This window comes from Chanodichthys erythropterus, chromosome 21 (assembly GCF_024489055.1).
Source record: "Chanodichthys erythropterus isolate Z2021 chromosome 21, ASM2448905v1, whole genome shotgun sequence".
Classification (NCBI taxonomy): domain Eukaryota; kingdom Metazoa; phylum Chordata; class Actinopteri; order Cypriniformes; family Xenocyprididae; genus Chanodichthys; species Chanodichthys erythropterus.
The window spans coordinates 12557856-12583772 of NC_090241.1; the positions used below are offsets into that span (position 1 = coordinate 12557856).

At 37.0% G+C, this 25917-nt stretch overlaps 1 protein-coding gene across 3 annotated transcripts; it reads right to left on the minus strand.

The window, feature by feature from the left end:
* Positions 1–221: 221 nt before the first annotated feature.
* s1pr5b (sphingosine-1-phosphate receptor 5b) lies at positions 222–7111 on the minus strand. Of its 3 annotated transcripts, XR_010893430.1 has the most exons (4): positions 6907–7111; positions 4133–4177; positions 1785–3365; positions 222–1680 (listed from the first exon to the last, which is right to left on the minus strand). XR_010893430.1 is itself a non-coding variant. In XM_067373506.1 (3 exons), the coding sequence occupies exon 3, from the start codon at positions 3185–3187 to the stop codon at positions 2024–2026; it is 1164 nt and encodes a 387-aa protein (XP_067229607.1). In that variant the 5' UTR covers positions 3188–3365; positions 4133–4177; positions 6907–7111; the 3' UTR covers positions 222–2023. The 3 variants fall into 3 exon arrangements, 2 of the variants coding, with proteins under 2 accessions (XP_067229607.1, XP_067229608.1); XM_067373506.1 differs by having other exon boundaries at positions 222–3365; XM_067373507.1 differs by lacking the exon at positions 6907–7111 and having other exon boundaries at positions 222–3365; positions 4133–4541.
* Positions 7112–25917: the final 18806 nt, after the last annotated feature.

Genomic DNA, 25917 nt, shown 5'->3' on the forward strand with positions numbered 1-25917 from the left:
CATAATTTCGAATATGGAAGACAATGGACAAAATCAAGACTTCTAATGATTCTAAGAAGGTGTATATATCTTATAGCTGAAATGAATATTAAGCCTGAGCCTATAGTGTCACCAGAACATTTCAAGTTTCACTATGCCCCTGTAATCATGTAAATGTCAAACTTGTATGTATGTCAAATGCATGAACAGGCTATATTGTATCTCGGTTATCTTAAAAAATATTTAATATCAGATAAGAAAAAACATAATTTAGTAGCAATGGGTTTAAAAAAAAAAAAAAGCTTGTGAAAACAGCATATCAAACATTTACATTGTACAAAAGAACCTGTACAAATCTTAAATGCTTTTGTGTTAAGAGATGCTTACAGTTCATCATTCAATCAAGAGTGCTCAGGAAGCACTTCTGTTGAAGTGGAATATTTACAGTTCTTTTCCTCATATTGCTGTGAAGGGTTTGTATATTTTTACAGTACCAGAATCAACAGACATATATGGTCTTATATCACAACAGGTCCGTCTGCTGTTCAGTGCCGTCTGCAGCAAACTGCACTTTGTTTGAAGTCTTTGCATGCACTGTAGATTTCAAACTGATAGCTACTGGTTGATGCACTGATAGAGTATTTCTGCATGTTTGCAAATGTAATTGTGAATTCAAATGTTAAAGGCCACGTGGCTGTATGTTGAAATGCTGGAAAACACCTACATAAATATCACTTTCTGCCCACGACAGCTTCACTAGAGTCCATGTTGCGAGCAAAAGGGAATTTTGCCAAAGTGCGATTGTGTTCGAAAAACACATTTCCAGCTGCGCTTTGTGGTTGTGGTTTATTATGTGCCTTTAATTCGGTTTGGTTCATGATGATTCAGTCCAGAACCTGAAAGTGCTTGGGCTTGTATGTGTAACAAAGTTGGAGTCCTCAGGATGATTTTCACATGTTCAGCGCTGAAGATGTTACGGCCAAGAACACTTTTACACCGTGTACTAACAAGACAAGTTGAGACAAAATTCTGCTGACAAGCATTTTGTCTGAGCACACCAGACGTGACACAGAATCACACAAAAATCATAGCCAATTAGAAAGGCGTGCGGGTGGAGTCTCTCTGCAAGCGCACTGCACTCACAGCTAATTGTGCATTCAAGTCATGTCGGAAAGTTCGTATTTACGGGTAAAATGCACATGAATGCCACCACAATGTCGTAAATACAAGTGGAAAGCTCAGAATTTTCTTTAAGCTCCAATCTTTACAATTTTGGTGCAAGTCAGTGAGAAACATGGCAGAATACCACAACAGTTATAGGTATTTAACAGGGATATTGTCTGGCTTTTCTATTTACAGCGAAGTAAGCTATTTGCATGCACAAAATATGATAGCATATAACAATATAATACGTAACAATAAAGTTTACAGTGGCTTTATAAAATAATTAAAAACAAAAAGCAAAACACAACTAATGCACATTCTTTGTTCTTCATTTTCTAGATGTACAGTTAAAAACCTAGCTTTTTTTGTAGTTCATTAAAAGAAGGTTGAATGCTCCATAAATAAAGTCAAAATCACGGCCAATCAGAAGAATGTGTGGGCAGAGCCTCGCTGCAAATGCACTGCGTCTTGCAAATAAAATCATTCTGAGATCACAGCCAATCAGAAGAGCGTGTGGGTGGAGTCTCTCTCACACTGCTGTCACAACAAAATGGAAGTAAAAAAAAGTACATCAAATTCATAAATATTACACAGTTTTAACATTATTAAAAATACATACTGAGTGACAAACAGTCTTTTACCATAGAATAGCCTACTCTTGTTTGTTCACATTGAGTTGACAGTTCGAACACTCGTTTCCTTTAATTTTGGTGAATTATCCATTTTCACTCAATATGCAAAACGATATTCAAACTCACTCTTTTAAATAAATTGTTCTAGCCGCAACGTCGCAGAAATAGAAACCATGTCTAAAACAGAACTGTTGCGTATCGCTGTTGCAGCTGGAAAGGAAAAACCTCTGATTATGTGTGACATGGCGTTAGGCGATGACGGATAATTTGAGCTTCGGGTAGATGGATTTGAGATGTATAGTCGTGGCATTGCCCGAAGAAACGGTTGTCTCCAGCCCCTGGGGGTTTGCGTCCGTCTTAGTGAAGCTAATCTTAAAGCCAATATTCTTCACTTGCCCGTCTTTGGTCGTCAGGCAGCGTTTGCAGAGCAGCTTCAGGATGGCTCGCCGTATGTCTTTGCTCGTCATTGTGTAAATAATGGGATTAATGAAGGAATTAATCATGGCCACGCCCAGGAAGTAATCAGCCTTGAAGAGGACCCGACACTCCCTCGTGGTAACGTTACACATGAAGTCCATCAGCAGGAGCACAAACAGTGGCATCCAGCACAGGATAAACACTCCCACCACGATGGTGACCGTCTTCAGCAATGCCATGTACTTCCGTGAGCGAAGGCCGCAGGCTTTGGGCAGCGTGCAGCTCGGGTTCTGCGTGTTGGACTTTACGAAGTGAAAGATCCGTCCGTACAGAACGACGATGGCCAACAGGATGGCCATGAACACGAATACACAGAAAAAGATGTAACTTTTGGCATAGAGCGGCAGCACTGTGGAGCACGATTGCAGTTCATGCAAACAGTTCCAGCCCAAAATAGGCAGCGTGCCTAGCAACAGCGACAACGCCCAGCTCACCCCGATCAGAGTGAACATGCGGTTGCGCTTGGCACGGTAATAAGGCTTCGTGTTGAGCATGGTGAAGTAACGCTCAATGGCTATGGCCAGCAAGCTAACAACGGATGCCATCAGCGTGATAAACACGCCACCTTCTCTTAGAAACCATAGCAGTGGCGTCAATTTCAGCGTGTTTGGCCCTGACAGGATGATATTCAGCATGTAAGTGAATCCGGCTAGCAGGTCTGAGAGCGTCAGGTTGCCCAGCAGATAATACATGGGCATGTGGAACTTCTTGTTTTTCCAGATGGCCATGAGGACGATGAAGTTCTCCACAACAATGATGAGGCAGATGACAAGTAAGGCAATGGCTTCTGGTTTGAATCCTTCTCGGTCCTGTTCCAGTTTGCCCGTATAGTTATAGTGCCGCAGAAGGACTTCGTTTCTTTGGCAGGCACTCGTGGGAGTGGGTGAGGACTCATCGGAGAACCCTGTGCTGGGTGAATTGTGAATCGCGCCCATGGGTCCCCTGCAGTAAAAAAAAAAAAGTCTTCTTGCTGTTAGTCTTCCTCAGTGATGAGACACCATGGAATTCAGCTTATCAAATTCATCATTGCAATGCTGTTGAAGACTGGGTGACCAGAGGATGGCGTAGGTGAGCAGAGCTGCTTCATTTGCGTTCATCACTTCATTCCTGACCCTAAAATACAAGAGCATAAAAACATCATCAACTTACTAAACAAAGTGAGCAGAAACAAACCAAACACCCACCATCTCTCTTTCTGCTTGCTGCTGTTTGGTAAGCAAAACTTTAAAGGGGACCTATTATGCCCCTTTTCACATGATGTAATATAAGTCTCTGGTGTCCCCAGAATGTGTTTGTGAAGTTTCAGCTCAAAATACCCCACAGATAATTTATTATAGCTTGTCAAATTTGCCCCTATTAGGGTGTGAACAAAAACAAGTCATTTTTGTGTGTGTCCCTTTAAATGCAAATGAGCTGCTGCTCCCAGCCCCCTTTCCAGAAGAGGGCGGAGCTTTAACAGCTCAACAACAACAAAGCTGGAGAATCTCACACAGCCAAAATGACGATTGTCAGTAACAATGTTCAGCCTTACATTGTTCAAACCTGAGTCGGACACTGATGGAGAGACTCAGGAAGAAGTTACAACTTTTAGAAACATTTCGAAGTTTTTGAACGGTTAGTGGATACATTTTTGTAATTACTGTGGAGTTGATTGACTCATCGACTAGCATGTGCCGTCATGTTAATAACTTGTGCAAATCCAGAATTGAATTGACCCTCGTTTGTGAAGCAGTCCGGCGTAAAATAACGGTATGGCAACAACACTCTATTACAACAAGACTTTCTCTTCTCTAAAGCAGCCCAACATGGCCTCGCCCCCTTTCTTGTGTGTTTTCGGGGGCAGGTTATATGTAAATTTTAGGGTTAGTGATGTCACTAACCTGGGAAGAAGCTTGTTGTAGTCCTACCAGCCGTTTGTTGTAGTCCTAAAAAAGAGAATTCTTTAAAAGAAAATATCTTTTTGCACACATAAATGTGAATAATTTTAACAAAATAAAGGAGATAATACAAAATGCATGTTATTTTTTATTTAGTACTCTCCTGAGTAAGATATTTAACATAAAATATGTTTACATAAACACAACTGTTAAAAAAGGTTCAAACATTCACTGATGCTCCAGAAGGAAACACAATGCATTAATAGACGGGGGTGAAAACATTTGGAATTTGAAGATCAAGGTGAATTGTATTTAATTTGTCTTCCGTGAAACATGAAAGTATCTTCTGTTGCTTCCGAAGGGCAGAACTAAATGAAAAAAATGTATATTTAAACAAAATAAGAAAAATTTGGACATCTTCATCCTGTTCAAATGTTTTCACCCCCTGACTCTCAATGCATCGTGTTTTCTTCTGGAGCATCAGTGAATGTTTGAACCTTTTTTAATAATTGTGTTTGAGTCTCTCAGTTGTCCTCAGTGTGAAAAGACGGATCTCAAAATCATTCAGTCACTGCTGGAAAGGGTTCAAATATGCAAAAGATGGTGGAAAACTGAAGAATCTGCAGGACCTGGAGGATTTTTCTGAAGAACAGAGCTCAGTTTAACTGTTCAGAACAAACAAGAGATTCATGAAGAACCATCACAAAACAAATAAACAGTTGTAGATCATCCAGGTAACCACACACAGTATTAAGAATCAGTGGTTCACATACTTATAAATGTTTTTTTTTTATAAATTCAGCTATTTTTTTGTCTTGTGGATTATATGTAAACATCTTTTATGTAAAATATCTTACTCAGGAGAGTACTAAATAAAAAATAACATGTATTATGTATTATCTCCTTTATTTTGTTAAAATTATTCACATTTTCACAGATTCTGCAAGTGGTTCACATACGTTTTCTTGCAGCTGTACTTACTTTAAAGGTATAGTTCACCCAAAATGAAAATTCTGTCATCATTTACTTACCCTCCAAAACTGTATGATTTTTTTTTTCTTCTGTTGAACACAAAAGAAGATATTTTGAAGAATGTTGGTAACCAGACAGTTGACAGTAGCCATTGACTTCCAAAGTAGGAAAAAATAAATACTATAGAAGTCAATGGGGCACATCAACTTAGTTACAGACACTATTCAAAATATCTTCTTTTGTGTTCAGCAAAACAAAGAAATTAATACAGGTTTGAAACAACTTGAGGGTGAGTAAATGATGACAGAATCTTCATTTTTGGGTGAACTATCCCTTTAAGTCATCTGAGTAACTTAACATTCTGTTAAACGCTACTGTTCATTTTATGTTGTTTAGAGAAATTAATTTAAAGGATTAGTTCACCCAGAAATTAAAATTCTGTCATCATTTACTCACCTTCAAGTTGAATGTGAATTTCTTTTTTATACTGGACACAGAAGAAGATATTTTGAACAGTGTCATAACCGAACAGTTGATGGGCCCCATTCAATGGGGACCAAAAAAAGAAGCTTGGTTAACAGCATTCTTTAAAATGTGTTATTTTGTGTTCAGCATAAGAAAGAAATCCATGTTTAGAACAACTTGAGGGTGCGTAAATGATGACAGAATATTATTTTTGGGTGAACTATCCCTTTAAGCCAATCTGATTAATTTCATGACCAAAATCTTTAGTCTTTTGTAGTCGTTCAGTTTCACATACACGAGTGATGTCGAGCCAAGGAATTCTGGGGCTCTATTCAGACACATGTTAACGTTTAACTGTATCATGTTACATTAGAGGACTGCGTATGTAAAAGATTGATGCTTGTTTGCCACAGGAAAAAAAGCTCTTGCAAATTCTGTTGATTAACATTTATATAATGATAAGGTCACATCAAATTAAAGAAATATGCAGATATATTTGATTCAGCAACACTTTAGAATAAAATTAATAGGTAACATTTTATTTTGATGGTCCAATTTAGGCATTCTATAAGTTTGCAACTACATGCTCTCATTAGAGTATTAAGGTTCAGGTTAGTAGAAAAAGCTGTAGTTGCAAAGTTAGCCTACTTATAGAAAGTAGAATGTCTAAACATTCTATTGGGCTATAAAATGTTACCAGTTAATGCTATTTAACATTAACAACGAGCAATACATTTGTATTGTACATAGTATTTATTCATTTTAAATGTTAGTTAATAAAAAATAGCTACAGCTTTTCGTATTTCATATCAGCTCAGGTCCATTAAATAATATCAACAGATACAACATTATTTTAATAATATATTAGTAATTGTTGAAATGAATATGATCTAAGATAAATAGAAGTAATTTTAGCTCATGTTAACTGATGTTATCAAATAAAAATCTTTAGCTTTCGCTTTCTTCTATGCTATATGCTATTGGTTATTTTCTTTTCGTGTATTTAATTTTCTGTACATACATATTTTATTTATTTTTTGCAGTGTTTTAAATTTTAGATTCTTCGTTGGATGTCAGATGTCTTTGGTTCTTACAAGCTTTACCAGAGACACATGGTAGAATTATTCATTAGCTAGAAGTATATATAGAGAGCATCTGCTTCTCAAAATAGTGTAGCGATGTTATAAAAATCAACACAAACTGGAATTAATCATTCCAAACAGAAACTTTCTCTCTCTCACACACACACATACACACAAGCACAGCTTTCACTCTCCTCTCACAGAGTTCCTGACCCTCATTATTCATAATAATAATTTGTCAGAATAGAAATCTCTTACCGTTTCTAGTAATGTGTGTCAGTGAAGCTTTTGCTTTGGCATGAAGAACTTCAGTGGCAGAAAGAAACACGACTCAACATGAAACTACAGAGGAGCTGCACGTTTACTGGAGACTCGCTCGCTCGCTCTCTCTCTATCTCTCTCTCTCCACCTGCAGACCTTCAGTGGTTGAGGGTTTAACACTTTTTATGTTTGTTGGTTTCTTTGAGTCATAATATGATTTTGACATGGTTCTTGCTGTAGTGCTGTAGAGTAATAATAATGTAATGTAATAATAATGTAGGAGACAATAATGTCCACTGAAATACACGTAAATTAGCTGAAAATGGCATTTTCGGTCTCAGCAATTTAACCATGTTAATTAACTGCACTTAAAAATAAAAGTTTTTGTTGGCATCGATGGTTCCATAAAGAATCTATAACATTCAATTCCACAAAAGGTTCTTTCTAGTGGAAAAATGTTCTTTAGATTTTTAAAATCGTACTTCTATGCGTAAAATTCTTTTTTGAGCCTTTATTTTTAAGAGTGTAGCCTATTGGATGACTCGTGTAACCGAAAGCCTGACCGCCGTGACCAGATAACACAACTGAGCCGAATGAAGGTTCAGTCAAATGAAGTGAACGTGACTCTGTTTTTGGATCAGGCTCGAGCTCAGACTTGTCTTCTCATGTTCCGCCTCGGGTATCAGAGTTACTGTTACTGCCCACCGACTTGCCCAACTGCATCTCTGAGCTTCCTGTTCACACACCTGCGCATTTATATTGGTCTTTGAACTGTGTCACTGTGTCGTGCGGGAACCTCCCGTGAGCTTCTGACACACATCAGGACTCGAGTGGTTAGGAACGCTCGATTAAAACAAACACTGTGCGTCTTTGTTTAGATGACAGACGTTACAGGCCAAACAGACGAGTCTGTTTGAGAAAAATCTGATCCGGTTTCTATCTGGGCAGATCCTGCAGAACATACTCCGTAGAACTGGCTTAAGATGCAGTTCTCAGGGGAGCATTGGGGAATGATAAGTGAGTGTGTTTGTTTGTTTGTGTAGTTTTTAGAATGGAATGTTCAGTTTTGTCGAAAGGTCATGTGCATCACTGACAGTTAAATAAAGAGTTCTGAGGTCAGAGAGGGTGTCCAGTTTGACCTTTTAGGTCACACTGTAGGGGAGAGTGGGGTGATTTGTGCCAGGGGGAGTAGTTCCACCCATTGTTTCTGGAAAACCATAGAAGAAAGTGGTCATGTGACCACATAATTTTGAAAAGTCACCCATTTTACTCATCCTCCAAAGAAGAGAGACACATGGGATGAGAGGAAAGCACATTTTAGCTCAAAAAACTGTTTTTTCCCTTTCAAAGTAAAATTTCTATGATCAAGGTTTTTTGATTGTAGTGTCTGAACAATTATAGACAAGTTTGAAAACATTTCACACATGTTTTAGTGCTTTAGCAGGCTACACAATGAGTCTATGCAGTTAGCATGATGTTAGCTCTTAATTGCTGAATCATGCTAGTTTTTCAAACTTGTGGGTCTGGGGTGATTTGTGCCAGAGGGCCTGGGTTAACTTATGATTATTTTAAACATATTATTGATTTGTAATTGTACTCTTACATTTTAGCAGTTAAACTATATGACATTCTTGATTTTAGACCATGTAGCAAACAGGTATTTTCATCATCAGAAAGATTTTTCTTCCTCCACATGTTGCATGAGAACTGTGACTTGCTTAATAATGTGGAACAACCTCTAAGTAGGGTTTCCATAGCAAATTATTTTTTATTTACTGAGATTGATACCAGTTATCTAAAAAGACATGGATAAATAAACAAACAAACAAACATTTTCTTAGAAAAACTAAAATCTGAATGTTTATTCTACTGAAATCTTACTGATATGTCACTTGCATAATTATTTGGAATGCAGTGTATTCTTATGTGTTACATAATTGACAGAAAGTGTTCTATGTATGTCAAAAGACATCTATTGCCAAAGCCGTTTTGCCTGAAATGATTCACAAATATCATATATTGTGTATTTAAGTTTTTTTTTTGTTTTCTCAAAAACTACAAAATATGACTTAGCCTATTCCAACAGTTTAATAGGGTGACAATATTTAAATAAACCTTAAATGAGTAATTTTGTATTGAATTTGTCTTGCTTTCATATAGCATTACGGTTCATAACGTTAAAATGTTTTACTTCAGAAATGACTGGCACAATTTACCCCAATGCCTTCTCCCCAAAGGCACAACTCACCCCGCACCAGGGGCAAGTTGTGCCACGAGACCACTTTTTTCCCATAAGCTATATTTCTGAAATGAATGGTTAAACAGTGCAACGTGAAAATAATGCAAAATAAAAACACTTAAAGAAAAAACAAAAAACAAAACACAAGATAAATTATTTTTTAAGATTTTAAAAGTAGGCCCTAGAAAGGACTTTCTTTTTTTCTTTCTTACATGCAGCAGCTCTGCTGTGGTTGCAGTGCTTCATTAATATATTGTGGTAAATGAGGAGGTTGTTTCCTGTTTGGGGCAAGCCATGCCAGACCTTATAAATAAAACAAGCATATTTGAAGTTTTTAAAATTTTCAAATCTCAATACATATTTTTTTACAATGTTACAGTAATGAAATGGGAGTTTTTTTATAATCCAACACTTTTATCGCTTCTTCGACACAAGTGTTTTTTGCTAGTTTTAGCCCGACGCAGTTATCATTTTCACATCCTGCGCCACATTGTTTAAATAGCAAATGCATTTGCGCCCATTTGTGCGCCCATGCAGGTCTGAAGACGAGGTGTGTTCAGGCATATTGTTGGTGCTTTGCTATTTTAAGGCAACTGAAATAGACTACACCATTGACCACCTGAAACCTGGTCTAAATTCACTGGCGCAATATTTTTTTGTTATTTAAAGAGCACGTTAGTATAGTATATAGCTTCTTTAATAAAAAGTTCTGGCATGAAACTCTAGATAGCGCAGGCTAATAGGTCCTTTAACACACCTGCTAATTATCACATCAATATCTATAGGTCACAGATGATTGGTTCCTGCTGTTTTAGTAGCCAATGAGCTGCGTGCTTAATCTTTAAATGCATGAGTTAGCATTGCTTAGTAGCGCAGCGTGCTTCAGAAACCCTCCATCTTCCCCAGCTCCACCTGTATAGATCTGCTATGGTTATTCATGTACGCTATATCGTACAGCAGCAGCATGTCTTACTTGCTCACAGCAGCGGGTCGTGTATGTATTGGCAGTAGCAAGTCCCGTACTTGCTCTGCAGCAGCAGCAGCGTAGCAGATCTGTTCCACCAAGATCAAAAATATATACATTGTCATATCCATTACCATGCCAAACACTCCGAGTTGTCATGACAAATATTATTTACATGGATAAAATTACTACATCATCTGCATACATCTGAACATTTACATCTTTACGTACTCCAGGTAAATTATCAATATAAAGTGATTTATTTTCATTTTATTTTTAATTTATTTTGGTCCCAAGATGGAGCCTTTTGGAATCCTCTTGCGGCAAGCACGGTAAGAAGAATTATCAATACACAAATTTTTCTATTTAAAGATGATATTGAATGTGCAGAGTTTTGTCTAAAGGTTGTTTTGCGTCACTGACCGTTAGATGCTGGCTAATAAAGAGGTCAGACAGGGCGTTCAGTTTGACCTTTGAGGTCACATTGCACACAGTTAAACAGTGCAACATGAAAAAGGAAAAAAACACAAGATATCTTTCATAAAAGAAATGACATTAGATAGGGCCTACTAGAAAAGTCTTTCTTTTTTTCTTTCTTACATGCAGCAGCTACTGTGCTTGCAGGTTATTTCATCTTTCTGCAGTTTTTGGCATGTTTGGCTGCTTGTTTTAAAATCAGATGGTTTTACTCATTTAGATGATATTAAGCATTTCTGCTATGTGATTGCTAAAGGGCGTTTTCTTCCTGTCTGGTGTTCAAGAGTCCCTGCACCCTCATGTCTCTGTGATCTTCCCTTTTCTACTCAAGCACTGATGTCTGAAGAACAGCATGTAGGTTTATGTGTGCGGGTGGGTAGTTAAAGGTGCCATCGAACATTTTTTTTAATAATTTTTTTTAACTGCCTATTTTGGGGCATTATTAAATATGAGCCGATTTATGCTGTGCGGCCCCTTTAAATCTAGTACTCTCCACCCACGGAGCTCGCGCTTGCCTTAAACAGTGCCTAAACAAAGTTTACACAGCTAATATAACCCTCAAATGGATCTTTACAAAGTGTTTGTCATGCATGCGGCATGTATGCGTCGGTTTATGTGAGTATTGTATACTGTTATATTGTTTACATTTGATTCTGAATGAATTTGAGGCTGTGCTCCGTGGCTAATAGCTAATGCTATACTGTTGGAGAAATTTATAAAGAATGAAGTTGTTTATGCATTATACAGACTGCAAGTGTTTAATAATGAAAATAGCGACGGCTCTTGTTTCCGTGAATACAGTAAGAAACGATGGTAACTTTAACCACATTTAACAGTACATTAGCAACATGCTAACGAAACATTTAGAAAGACAATTTACAAATATCACTAAAAATATCATGATATCATGGATCATGTCCGTTATTATTGCTCCATCTGCCATTTTTCGCTATTGTTCTTGCTTGCTTACCTAGTCTGATGATTCGGCTGTGCAGATCCAGACGTTACTGCCTGCCCATGTCTAATGCCTTTCATTATGTTGGGAACATGGGCTGGCATATGCAAATATTGGGGGCGTACACCCCGACTGTTACATAACAGCCAGTGTTATGCTGAGATTCGCCTGTTCTTCGGAGGTCTTTTAAACAAATGAGATCTATATAAGAAGGAGGAAACAATGGAGTTTGAGACTCACTGTATCGCATTTCCATGTACTGAACTCTTGTTATTTAACTATGCCAAGATAAATTCAATTTTTTATTTGAGGGCACCTTTAAGTTGGTTTATGATGATTCAGTATAATAACACCATCAGCTGTCTCATCTCTTGTGTCCTTCATGCTTACTGTGTTCTTCATCTCTCTTCCTCCATATGAGCAGGAGAGCAGCTGTTAAGAGAATGTATGAGATTCTCATTTCAAACACATTTGATGAGATTCCCATTTTGTTCCTTGTTCCCTTTATATTTTTCTCTGTGCCATTTACATCTCATTTAACGAGTCCTGTGTGTGTAACAAATGGTTGTTGTGTTGGTGTGATTGTTTTTTTGTTTTGTTCCCAGCCAAAAAGAAATATGTTCTAAGACTGTTTTGCTAACATTATTTCATTATAAACGTTATTTCTGAATGTTGTTCTGAACATTTTAAAAAGGTTTTTCTTGGTTATGTGAACGTCATTCTTAACATTTTAAAAATGTTAGACGAATATCCATCTAAAATGTTTCTGAAAAAAAAACAAAAAAACATTTACATAAAATTTTGTCATTTAGCAGACGCTTTTCTCCAAAGCGACTTACAAATGAGAATATTAGAAGCAATCAAATCGACACAAACGGCTTATAAGTAATAGTAAGTGATGCTTTTTGTAAAGTTAGTGAAGTTTTCTGTGATGGGTTGGTATAGAGAATAGAATATACAGTTTGTACAGTATAAAAGTCGTTATGTTTATGGAATGTCCCAATTAAACATGAAAACCCAACATCTGTGTGTGTGTAATGACACTTGTACTGTTGGGTCTTCAGGCTAATAATAGCAGCACAGGTTTTGTTTACTTTTCTAATACAGCAGGAGTCGGTCATAAACCCAACCCTTCATTCAGACCTGGGCAATGGCTGCCAAATATTCATACAGGCTTTGTTATGTGTGTTTTTATTTATTTATTTATTTTTTTTGATTGGCAGATATTACACTTAATACATCAATCTATTGTGTTAGTTCATTTTAGTCCACATTATAATAAATAAATATATAAAAATGCTTGGTTAATTAAAACAGTAGTCAACTATTGAACACATTCTCATCCATTCTTACATTTCCTGTTTTTGTTTTGTTTTTATGTTGAACAAAATTACACTAGAAGCACCAATGTGATGACTGATTAGATGAGATAGAACATCCAGGTTAGGTTTATGCTGGTTAGTGCATGGTCTACTAATTGACCAGAATAGTCAACAGTATTAAACATGCAACAGTATGCAAGTGCTATGTCAAGTTTCAGTTTCACCAGCGAAGTGCTTGTGGCTAGGTTTTTATTTATTTATTATTAAATACAAATAGATGTAGAAAGAGAATACAAATGGAAAAAAGAAAAGTAAAAATATAAATAAAGAGTAAGTGCTATTATTACTGGGTCAAGTGTTGCTGAAAAAGATACGTATTTAGCAGTTTTTTGAAAATGTTTAACGCTCAACTGCTCGGATAGAGCATGGCAGGTCATTCCACCACCCGGGAACAGACCAGGACTGTGAGAGTGATTTTGTGCCCCTTTGGGATGGCACCACAAGGCACTGTTCACTTGCAGAACGCAAGCTTCTGGAGGGCGCAGAAGTCTGATGTAGCGAGTTTAGGTATAGTGGTGCAGAGCCAAAAAACAATGTATAAGTAATGTTTTTGTACTAATGTTTAGAGAACATTATTATAGACCAGATAACTATGAACGGGCGTTCTATTAACATTACTGGAAGAATGTTTGTTTATAACTTTGAGAGAACCTTGCCAGAACGTTACATGTTAGCTGGGGTGTTGGTTTTGACCTGCTTTAGTTCAAAAGAGTTTCATTCGTCTGTGAATCTGTCCGTTTAAACCAACACAACACGATTTTGCTTGTGTCTGTATAAAACCTCAACACAAGAAACATGAAAGTCACATGAGCAGAAAGACACGCCATCCCTCACACTCACGTCTGCTTATCTGTCTGTCTGTGATTGTTGTAGTATCTTATCATCTCTTCTCTTTCATTCTGTTTACGTGGTTCTAGGTTTTATGAGACTAAACATGCCCACCATCTCTCTGCCGTCTGCCTGAGCACATGCACACACGACGCACGCACACACACGTGCCACATTACATTTTTCACTGTACAGCTAATAGAAAAATAGTTTTAAAAAAAAACATGCTTTTATTCAGAATATCAGTCTTGCATGTGTTGATTTACACTAGTTTTAAAGCTTTTTATTAACAGATCTGACCATAACAGTAAACCAAATATAAGATGTTGCCCTATCTATAAATAACATGATATGTAACAAAATGAATGTTTTGCTAATGTTCCCATTAAGTTATTCCAAAAACGTTCCCAAAATGTTATTTCTGGAATTTTTTTTATATTTTAAAAATGTTTTTGAATGTTCTTTGAACTTTTTGAAACCAGTAGTAACAGTTAAAAAAAATGTTAGATGAACGTCCATCTCAAACAATTTAGAAAAAAACGTTTCATGAGAGATGCATATATGATGTTTTTGTGCTAATGTTTTGAGAACACTATTAAAGACCAGATAACAGTGAACGAACATTCTATTAACCATACTGAAAGAACATTTGCGCATAATGTTCTAAGAATGTTCCCTGTTAGCTGGGATTATGACATTTATGAAAACACTGATCTGACATAAGCTAAAAACATGAACCCACTGAATCATGAAGACAAACTGCTGTTGTGTTTGGATGTTTTTATGATTAACATCTCACTGTTCTTTATGCTGCTTTCAGCTTCAGAATGAGGAGATCAGATGAGATGTGATGAAGCTCCGCTGCGGGTTGTATTGAGGCTGAATGTCAGTCTTTGTTTCACATCAGTGTGTTTCTAAAACCCTCAGGATTCATGTTCACTGTAGCTGCACAGGCCTGCTGTTCTCAGAAAGATCTCTCACTTTCTACTAGATGGCAAAGTCGACATCCAGCAGCGTTAGGGGATCTGAACCATCTGGAGCAGCTCGTCTGTAAATTTCTAATCCACGTTGCCAGATAATGTGTACTTTGAGTGCAGGAATATGGCCATTTTATTCCAAACATGTTTAAAATGTCATTATCAAACCCAATACATCATTTAAGTTGCGATGAACATTACACCTATAAAATGGTTTCGTTTGAAACATGAAGGTCTACAGTTCTGCTTTAGCTACTGTGTGTTAATTTGGTTTTATTTATTTTGGCACATTGAGGTGATTTTCTGTAATGGATATCTGGTAACAATGCATCATTTTCCCACATGGGTGAGAAATTCCTGTTCAGCCTTTCTAGTGAATGTAAACGCCTACATTAGGGTGATGGGACAGTCCCGAAACTGTGAGCTTTGTCCCGTGTCCTGCAAGATGTAATTTCTGTGTTTTTATTTCTTTCTTCCCTGAAATTACAATACTATAATAAATAAATATAATATAAAAACTGATTGATTAAAATCCATTTGCACAGCCTTTCTGTTCTATTCTACAAATGTAGGTTAATGTTCATTTTATTAAGCAAATCCTCAATTTTCTCTCTTTCTCTTGGCTTTTGTGTGATCCAAAAAAAAAAAAAGAACGTGAGACAATCAGACAGACACAGGCGTAATCCATTCAGCCTGGCGGGAGACATTCAGCCTGTAATTGAGTGTGTGAATCAGCCTCATAAAGCTCAGTGAATGTATGAATGCAGCATGACATCACTGTCTGCAGACACACACACACACACACACACACAAGTTTTTATTGAACTGGATTGTCCTGTAGGCGAACATAAAAAAACAGTGTTTTTGTTCTGTTATAGAGAAATTTACTGTCACATTAACTCTTGAATGCTAACCTGAGGAGGCCCTAACCGTGATCACAGAGATCAGCAGCTGTTCTGATTTGAAATGTTAAACCGGTCTTTATGATTGTTTGTCCAGTGAAAGTGAGACATGAAGCAACATGCAAGTGACACTCCTTTAGATTTTATCAAAATTACTATGTAACTTTCTTTTGTTCAAAATGAACAAAATTTAAATAATGAATCAATACATCATCAATCCTTCTTCCAAAACATATTTTTGTCTTACCCTGATTCACTGTGGTAAGTGTTTATATTTTAGACTGAGCAAGATGCTTTTTGCTGGAAATTGCGTACATATGCCACTATCTTATATCTGTAAATATCAATGTCTGTCGCTGGAGTGGCATAGGTTAGTTGTCACAAGTGAGAAAGGTTTAGAAGCTAAATTTCCCCGATGGGGAATAATTGTTTTAAATATAAAACTAAAACTGCAAATCACTGTCCTGAATGAGTCACTGAATAATTCGATTCTGCAATAATATAAGCCAGCTAGAAAACTTCCGGTGAAATGTCCCTCAATGTCCTGAGTTAGCTTTAACAGCGTTAATAGTGTAATACTTAGTGTTGGGGAAAGTTACTTTTAAAAGTATCGCATTACTATATTGCATTACTTCCTAAAAAAGTAACTAATTGCGTTAGTTACTTTTTTCATGGAATGTAATGCGTTGCATTACTTTTGGATTACTTTTTCTCAACTGGGCTGGGCTTGCTTGTTTTTTTTTTAATAATAACAAAAAGTTATTTTTCTTCACCTTGACCAAATGTATTTTTAAACCTAGTGATTTTATAATGTTTAATATTTATTCAAAAGCAAAACTGAGTGAAACAATATTACAGGAAATGGCCAATATAACCCAATAAATGATCCTCTGCCGCCATCTGCTGGCTATAGTGATTAACATCTTTTTTAATTTTTTTAATAAAAGTGTTTTCTATCAAATGTATTTCCTACATCTTAATACATTTGGTTTTTACAAATAGGGACAATCTCAGAAGGATGAACAATATTTTTGGTCATCACATTAAAAATAACATTTGAATTGCTGGAAAAATGTTGCGTGTGCATGCCAAATTACAGACACCATGTTTCTTATTTCAAAGTTTGCAATAACTTCAAATTTCTATTTTATTCAATAAAACTGGTTTATTGGCAAATTAAGTGTGATAACTGCATTAAAGTATAAATATAGCATTAAAAAGGCAACCATTGATAGTTTTGTGTCGACATAAAACGAGTAAAGAATGACAGCTAACAGTTCACCGGAAATGCCAAAGCTGTCTAAACAAAACCAGGAAGTAACTTTCCACATGGTCAATTGAATCATTCGCTCAGCTGATTCACTGAAGAACCAAACACCACTGTGTTGCTCGGAGATGTGCAGCACTTCTGCTCTAGATTGATTTTTAACTATTTTTTATGGAAATATAGTGCAAAAACATACAATACTGTGTCTAAAATGTAACTTGCTTAATAGTAACTTCTTGTTTTTGAGTTGTATAAAATCAGTATCACATTTGCAATTGTGCTGATATTTAGAAAAACAGCTCTCTTTATCCTTGCCTTATTGCTTAACTATACTGTATCTTCACTCATGCAGAATGTGTGAGGAAATTGATGTGAGTGTGTGAGACCAGTGTCAATTGTGTGAGTCTTGCGCTGAATGTGTCAGATTTGGCAGCCCTGGATAAAACAGCCCTGTAAAATATAGAAAGTTATCAAACAAGATACATTGTTTGAGATGCGATGAACTTGTTCATGTCAGAGTGTCTGTGATCAATCTGTCCACCGTTGGACAAATGAAAGAAGAAAGTGTAAAAGTGTGTTTTTGGGGAGTTGTAAAACGTAAAAGTGTCTTTAGTTGAAGAAAAAACAGTCAAAAGATTACAAAAATAAAACTTAATGTCCAAATAAATTATTATTCAACATAAATAGCTGTCAATCACACCATGGCACCATGACACCATGACCTTTACAAGGTCATTTACAAACTAAAACACTCTAAAGTAATTAAAAAAATTAATGTAACATTTCCTGCTATATGTGGAAGTTGTGTGTGCGTGTGTTTTAACAGGAAACCTTCATTATATTTCATCTGCTAGAGTGACAGACCGTGAGTGTGTCAGACGCAGATATCAGCCGACTCTCTCACCGCACACGGGCTGTTGAACGGATCCTCACGGACGCTCGGTTATCTGATAACGCATACAGCAGCCATTTCCTACACACACACACACGCACACACACACGCGTTCACTGAGCTGTCTGAACTTTACATGAGGCTCTTTATACCCAGATAGCATGTAATCATTGAAACAGTGTTGAGTCAGTGTTGATGCGTCAACTCTAATTGCATTGAATAAATGTTACAAAGTGATGTTGCTTGTATCACTTTTGCACCCTCAGTTAATGTTGAAACAATGTTGAGTTTTCAACAAAAAAAATCAATGATAATGTCATTGAATCCACATTATGAAGTGATGTTGGTTCAATATCATGTTTACACCCGCATTTAATGTTGAATAAGTCGTGAACAAAAAAAAATCAATGGTAATAAATCAACATTAAACTATGATTGATTCTACATCACTGATGTTGAAGAAATATTGAAATGAACAAAGATAACCATTATTGTTTGATCAATGTTAAAGGTGCCCTAGATTATGTTTTTAAAAAATGTAATATAAGTCTTGGGGGTCCCCTGAATGTGTCTGTGAAGTTTCAGCTCAAAATACCCCATACATTTTTTTTTTAATAATTTTTTTTAACTGCCTATTTTGGGGCATCATTATAAACCATAGACTGTAAAAAAAATATGGACGTAGCGTCCGTGACGTCACCCATAGAGTTCTGAACAGCAGTTTTGATGCGTAAATCGAGGCCGCGGCCATCTTAGCTGCGCGTCACCGCACGTCACTCCCGGATAACTGAAAATGGGCAAAGAGGCGAGGAGGTGGTTTGAGCTGATATGACTGGTTGCTGAAACCACGCCCGCCTAGCTCGACGTGACCATGTTAGCAAGCAAAGGAGCTATCTATCTATCTCAGATAAAATATTAATGAAGATAAGTTTTATCATCAGAACGTTCTAAAGGTTTACTGTCAATCTACGGTGTTTTTTAAAGATAGTATAGATCCTCCAACACCAGTAGTGTTGGGTGTGAAAATAACAACATGGAAAATCAAATGGGACTTCATACCTTTATAATGAAATAGAGATCGCGAGATGAATCCAATCTGTGGCACTTGGGTAAAATATGAGTGTCCATTGCAAAACAAAAAAACATGTCACATTTCTTTGTGAACATTTCATGATCCAACAACATGTGTTCTGTTTCTTCCGCATGCATGCACATCTACACAGACACATATCAGTCTCGAATATTATGCAGCAAGCCATATTTTATAATTGTATAAAATAATCAAGAAAAAAAATGGCTGAGATGCCAAATTCAGCAGCAGCTGAGGTAACATGACGGCTCACAGACAGCAGCGCAACCTACCTGTCACTCAAGTGACCATGCCCTTAATTATGCAGAACTTTAAGGCTTAATATAATTTAAACGGATAAGTTATAAAAAAATTCACCCCCCTCAGAGTTGTCATGAAGGGCAAAAATAGCAGTATAGACCAAAAGGACTCTCTGAGATTCTGTTCTCTTTTGCAGCCTGTCCCTAGCGGCCAGTCGATGAATCGCAGTTTAAGTTACTTCCGTATTGGCTTCACGAGAGAAAGAGGGAGGTTGCCGCTTGTTATAAACGCGCCGATTTTACGCTGCTGCCCCTTAAAATCCCGTGCTCCACCCACAGAGCTCGCGCTTGCCTTAAACAGTGCTTTAACAAAGTTTACACAGCTAATATAACCCTCAAAATGGATATTTACAAAGTGTTCGTCATGCATGCGTCGGATTATGTGAGTATTGTATACTGTTATATTGTTTACTTCTGATTCTGAATGAGTTTGATAGTGCTCCGTGGCTAACAGCTAACATTACACACTGTTGGAGAGATTTATAAAGAATGAAGTTGTGTTTATGCATTATACAGACTGCCAGTGTTTAAAAATGAAAACAGCGACGGCTCTCTTGTCTCCGTGAATACAGTAATAACCGATGGTAACTTTAACTACATTTAACAGTACATTAGCAACATGCTAACGAAACATTTAGAAAGACAGTTTACAAATATCACTAAAAATATCATGTTATCATGGATCATCTCCGTTATTATTGCTCCATCTGCCATTTTTCGCTGTTGTTCTTGCTTGCTTAACGTACCTAGTCTGATGATTTGGTTGTGCAGACGTTAATACTGGCTGCCCTTGTCTAATGCCATTTATAATGTTGGAAACGTGGGCTGGCATATGCAAATATTGGAGCGTACACCCCGACTGTTACGTAACAGTCGGTGTTATGTTGAGATTCGCCTGTTCTTCGGAGGTCTTTTAAACAAATGAGATTTATATAAGAAGGAGGAAACAATGGAGTTTGAGACTCACTGTATGTCATTTCCATGTACTGAACTCTTGTTATTTAACTATGCCGAGGTAAATTCAATTTTTCATTCGAGGGCACCTTTAATGTTATGTTGATTCTAAATCATTTTTGTCGAAATGTTGAAAAAAAAACCCTGAAATGTCAACATAATATAATGTTCTGAACAACATTAATATTTCAGCTACACTTTAATGGTACGTTAACAAATTTCTGACCATTTCAAAGTATTAGGAAAACCTTTTAACACATAAATGACACCTTTCCACTTTGAGTCAGTTTCTTTTATTTCACAGTTTAACACAATCAATGACAAAGAGGTTTAAATTCTTTAAGAGTGGGCAAAAAGGACAATAGCATTACAACCTTTAAAAATAACATTACTTTCAGAAGTCTTATGTCATCATAAATACAAGTGGTCCAGTGTCTCAAGTTTTCAAAATCTAGCTTGCATCTGCCAACTGCCTCTTTTCCTTTGGGTTCTCTGAAATCTGAAATAGAAAGCATGATGTTACCAAGTTATTTCAGTTGTCATACATAGTCACATGCAAGAATGCTAAGCACATTATGATTAACTTTTTATAAATTGCTAAACAGAATATTATAACTTTGAAGACTTCAGATGCAAAAGCTTCTAAGTACCATCTGAAATTTTCTATGTTTATGTTCAGTTATTTCACTTTAATGGCAATGAAAAGGACCTATTAATTGCCATTAAAGTGAAATAACTGAACCTAAACATACGAGCTTGATAAAAATGCTCATTTTAGAAGATAATTTTAGATGGCACTTAGAAGCTTTTGCATCTGAAGTCTTCATTATAATACTGTTAAATTATATTTAATCTATTTATCAACACTTCAATACACTATGGAAAAGTGTTCAAACTCTCCACCCAAATGTATCTCCAGCCCTAATTAAACACACCTGAAGCAGCTAATCAAGGTCATTAGGATCAATGAAAACTTTCAGGCAGGTGTGTTGGAGCTAAACTCTTCAAGAAGAGGAATAAACACCTCTGAGCTATGGCCATTACCACACATTCGGTGACAGTGAGCTGCATTACACGCGGGACTGAAATGGTGGCTAAAAAAGAAATCTCTAGCGTTAATTTTGATCACGTCTTAACTTGAAATTTGTCATTCGTTGTAGGAGAAGACTGTGTGCCAAATCTTCTGACACTAATTTCGTTGGAGGTAAAATTTGATCGCAACGGTCATTAATCGGCTGTTGGTGAACATGGAAAACTAACGATCAAAGACTATAGATTTTTGCGATTATAGGAATCTTTTAGGATACTCAATTTAACTCAGATGACCAAATCGTGGCCAAAATCGCATACTGTGGGGACCTTTACTGTGAAAATCATTTATAGGAGATTAAATGTTGACTCAATTTACAATCGTCCTTCCCTCTAAACCCGTCACAGGAACCTAAGGTAATTCTAACATTCTATATTTAACATATAGCCGATATATATAAGAAACTTAAGACACATTTTTAAAATGTTGAAACATTCTTTATAAGAATGTTAAAATTACATTAGGTTCCTCGACGGACAGGTTTAGGGTTAGGTTCCTTCCTGTGATGGGTAGGTTTAGGTATTGTGTAGGGAAGGGCCATACTATAGTGACTTTTAAAGAAACACTCCACTTTTTTTGAAAATAGGCTCATTTTCCAACTCCCCTAGAGTTAAACAGTTGAGTTTTACCGTTTTCGAATCCATTCAGCCGATCTCCGGTTCTGGCGGTACCACTTTTAGCATAGATTAGCATAGTTCATTGAATCTGATTAGACCGTTAGCATCGCGCTTAAAAATGACCAAAGAGTTTTGATATTTTTCCTATTTAAAACTTGACTCTTCTGTAGTTAAATCGTGTACTAAGACCGACGGAAAATAAAAAGTTGCGATTTTCTAGGCTGATATGGCTAGGAACTATACTCTCATTCAGGCGTAATAATCAAGGAACTTTGCTGCCGTTCCATGGCTGCAGCAGTGCAATGATATTACGCAGTGCCCGTGAGCCCCTGCTTGCACAGGGAACGTGCCCTGCAACCATGGAGACGTTTGTGAGAGACGCTGCGTAATATTATTGCGCCTGCTGCAGCCATGATACGGCAGCAAAGTTCTTTGATAATTACGCCTGAATGAGAGTATAGTTCCTAGCCATATCAGCCTAGAAAATCGCAACTTTTCATTTTCTGTCGGTCTTAGTACCTTAGTCAAGTTTTAAATAGGAAAAATATCAAAATTCTTTGGTCATTTTTAAGCGCGATGCTAACGGGATAATCAGATTCAATGAACTATGCTAAGCTATGCTAAAAGTGGTACCGCCAGAACCGGAGATCGGCTGAATGGATTCGAAAACGGTAAAACTGTTTAACTCTAGGGGAGTTGGAAAATGAGCCTATTTTCAAAAAAAGTGGAGTGTTCCTTTTAAGATTTTGTCAAACATCCATATTTATGATTTTTAAGATGTTGTCTTTGTGGGCTCCAACAAAAAGGACCCTACAATGTCGTACGTTCCTCACTATTCCTTACTATCTTAGTGGGACCCCATAAAGTAGTATAAACAAGGATGTGTGTGTGAGTCTGTATGTGTGTGTGTGTTTTTGTGTGTGTAGCTCTGTTTCCTTTGAGATCCTGATGTTGCTGAAATGTTTCAAGTGTCTCACCTCTGACCCGTCGCTTTAACCCAATAGGTGTGACTGTGTGTTTCTGTCAGGTCCTGTGTTCAGCTGGAGCTCTTGAAGAATGTCAAGCAGCAATAATATCAGGAATAACAACTGAACAATTTACCTTTAAAGTCATCACCATAATATTAAAACTGCACATATCCCCAGCTAACAGGGAACATTCTTGCAAAGATCTCTTAAAGTTATGAACAATCATTCTTCCAAAATGGAATGTTTGCATAACCAAGAAAAACTGGAGGTTTGAATGTTTATGGAACATTTTCATAACTCAATGGGAATGTTAGTAAAACTTGATCCAGCTTTGATGTGTTCTAGATGACCTTGTGTCACTGGAAGCGTCTGCATTCATGTCCTCATTCACATAAACAAGAATATATTGTCCGTATGATCAACAGCTCATGTATGTCACACACGTGCTGCTGTCAGTGTGTTTCAGATGATTCATATTGAGTTTGCGGCTGGTAAACGCATTACGCTGTGAGCTGCTGCGAGACTTGTTCCGTTTCCCTGCAGCTCCAGAATTCCTCCACTTTAATCTTTATTCCTGAAACAGTTTAACGCCTCTGGGAGCTGAAGCGTCCATGAAGAGCTGGAAAAACTCTAGCACTGCAGAATGAAGTCTTTGTCTTGCCAGTGATGGTGTCTGTATGAAGGAACCGCAACAATGATTTAGAGTTTAGCTTAAAGAAAACACTAATGTCTTTCACATTTACCCGTTTAGCAGATACTTTTATCTTAAAGTGTCTTACAAATGAAAAAACAAAACAAAACACACTTCATTTCAACTGAGCAACAGTATTAGAATTTAGCACAAATGCTCAAACAGATATTGTGTGAATCAATGAACGTAACAATCAGTTGTTTACCAAACAACCAATCATAAACCGACTCATCGCATTTTCATGAGCCTTGGGCTTGGGTTAGTGTTGTGGGATAGAGTATAAAGTTTGTACAGCATTAATAATATGTCTATGGAGAGTCCTCATGAAACACAAAAAAGAATGTGTGAGACTCCTCAGGCTCACGCTGCTTGATGCCATCGGATGAAACAATAACAGGGTCTGTCATCAGCGTCACAGATGCACAACCACACACACACACACCACAGTAACACTGCATTATGGGAGGAAAATCACTCACTGTTTGATTTTGTTCCAGGAAGGTACAAAATGTGTGTCAGGGTGAATGAGGTCGAGGTCTGCTGCTGTTTCACTGTCTTACTGTATGTGCCAGAACACAACAGTTAAACAGATAGACAGTCAAACAAACAGACAGATAGATAGATGTTTAACATTTTTGGGGGCCCTAAGCAAAGTCAGGACGTGAATCCCTCCATGCCCCAACATTGCATTTTACTTTGAAATGCACAACAGTAGCCTAATATTGATCAGAATTAAGTGAGACTGGATTTATCTAACTTTGAACTGCATAACAGCTGACAAAAATGTTCTACAATTTGGCTCCTACTCCTTTCAGCTATATATTAAAACTTCTTGGTTTTATCAGAAGTCTTGATTTTGTCGTTTGTCTTCCATATTCAAAAATTGTACAGGATAACTCTCTTGGTTTAATAACAGGTTAACTTTTAACAGGTTAACGTTTTATAACAGGTTAACTTTCTTGGTTTTAGCTTTAGAAAATAACACACGCACGTACAGCAGTCGGTTTTGGTCTGTCTTGTCGTTCACACAGGTTTGCAAATTCGTGCAATGTGCTTTGCGTTTTCTTTTAAGTGACTGGATCCATGAATGAAAATATTCTTCCACTTTTAAAGAGTTTACAAAAGAAATAGACGTTACATATTGCAGTCACCACAGCCAATGGCAGCAGGTGTAGGCATAGTGCCGGTGCGGGCACAGCATGTTCAGTGTGTGAATTGGCTGGGTCTTCCTTATCCGATGTTTCATTTTGGTTTTTCAAAGTTGTAAGCTTTGGCAAACTTTGAGTATTGGATTTCTTGTGATTTGTTTTCTTTCTTTTTATAAAGGGTTAGTTCACCCAAAATTGAAAATTCTGTCATTTATTACTCACCCTCATGTCGTTCCAAACCCACAAGACCTTTGTTCATCTTCAGAACACAAATAAAGATATTTTTGATGAAACCCATGAGGTTTTTTATCCTCAATAGAAAGAAAATTACATTCATTGTCCAGAAAAGTAATAAAAACATGTTTAAAATAGTCAACGTGACTACAGCGGCTCAACCTTAATATTATGAAGCGTCGAGAATACTTTTTGTGCACATTAAGTAACAACTTTATTCAACAAATTGAATCGTTTCATTCTGCTACTCTGTTTTTGTTGCAACGCTTCTAGGTTCTACATCCGAACGCCAGCTCAGTATTGGCTCTGTTCACGTGAGCAGTACGAGGCATTTTTACAAAATCGATCGTCATTTAAATTAACAAATTTTTTTGCCTTAAAGCCCCTATTGTGCTATTTTAAAGGTTCCTAATTTTGTTTAGGAGGTCCCCTACAACAGGTTTACATGCATCAAAGGTCAAAAAACACTTTCATTTTCTCATAATATACAATGCACATTACAACATTACTCACTGATGCTCATACAACTCATCTGATGCTTCAGTCTCTCTAAATCCCTCCTTTCCATGAGCCTGCTCTGCTCTGATTGGCCAGATGGCACATTCTGTTGTGATTGGTCTACTGCTTATAGCGCACAAGTGGCAACTTCCCCCAGTTTCTCTTGAAGCCAATGCAGAAGTGACTTAAACAGCAATTCATCGACTGGCCACTAGGGACATGCTCCAAAAGAGAGCAGAATCTCATTGAGCCCCATGTTAAAATGCCCGACTTTACAGCAGAAAGAATCATGTTTACAACCTGGTACAAATCGTGGTTTTGGTCTATACAGCTAATTTTGCTCTTCGTGACCACTGTGAGGGGGTGATTTTTATAACTCATCTGTTTAAATTATATTAAGCCTTAAAGTTCTGCATAATTAAGGGCGTGGCCACCTGAGTGACAGGTGGGTTGCTGCTGCTGTCACTACTAACCGTATGTCTACTGTCTCCAGCAGCTGAACTTGGCATCTCTGCTGTGTTTGTGCTTTTTTTCGG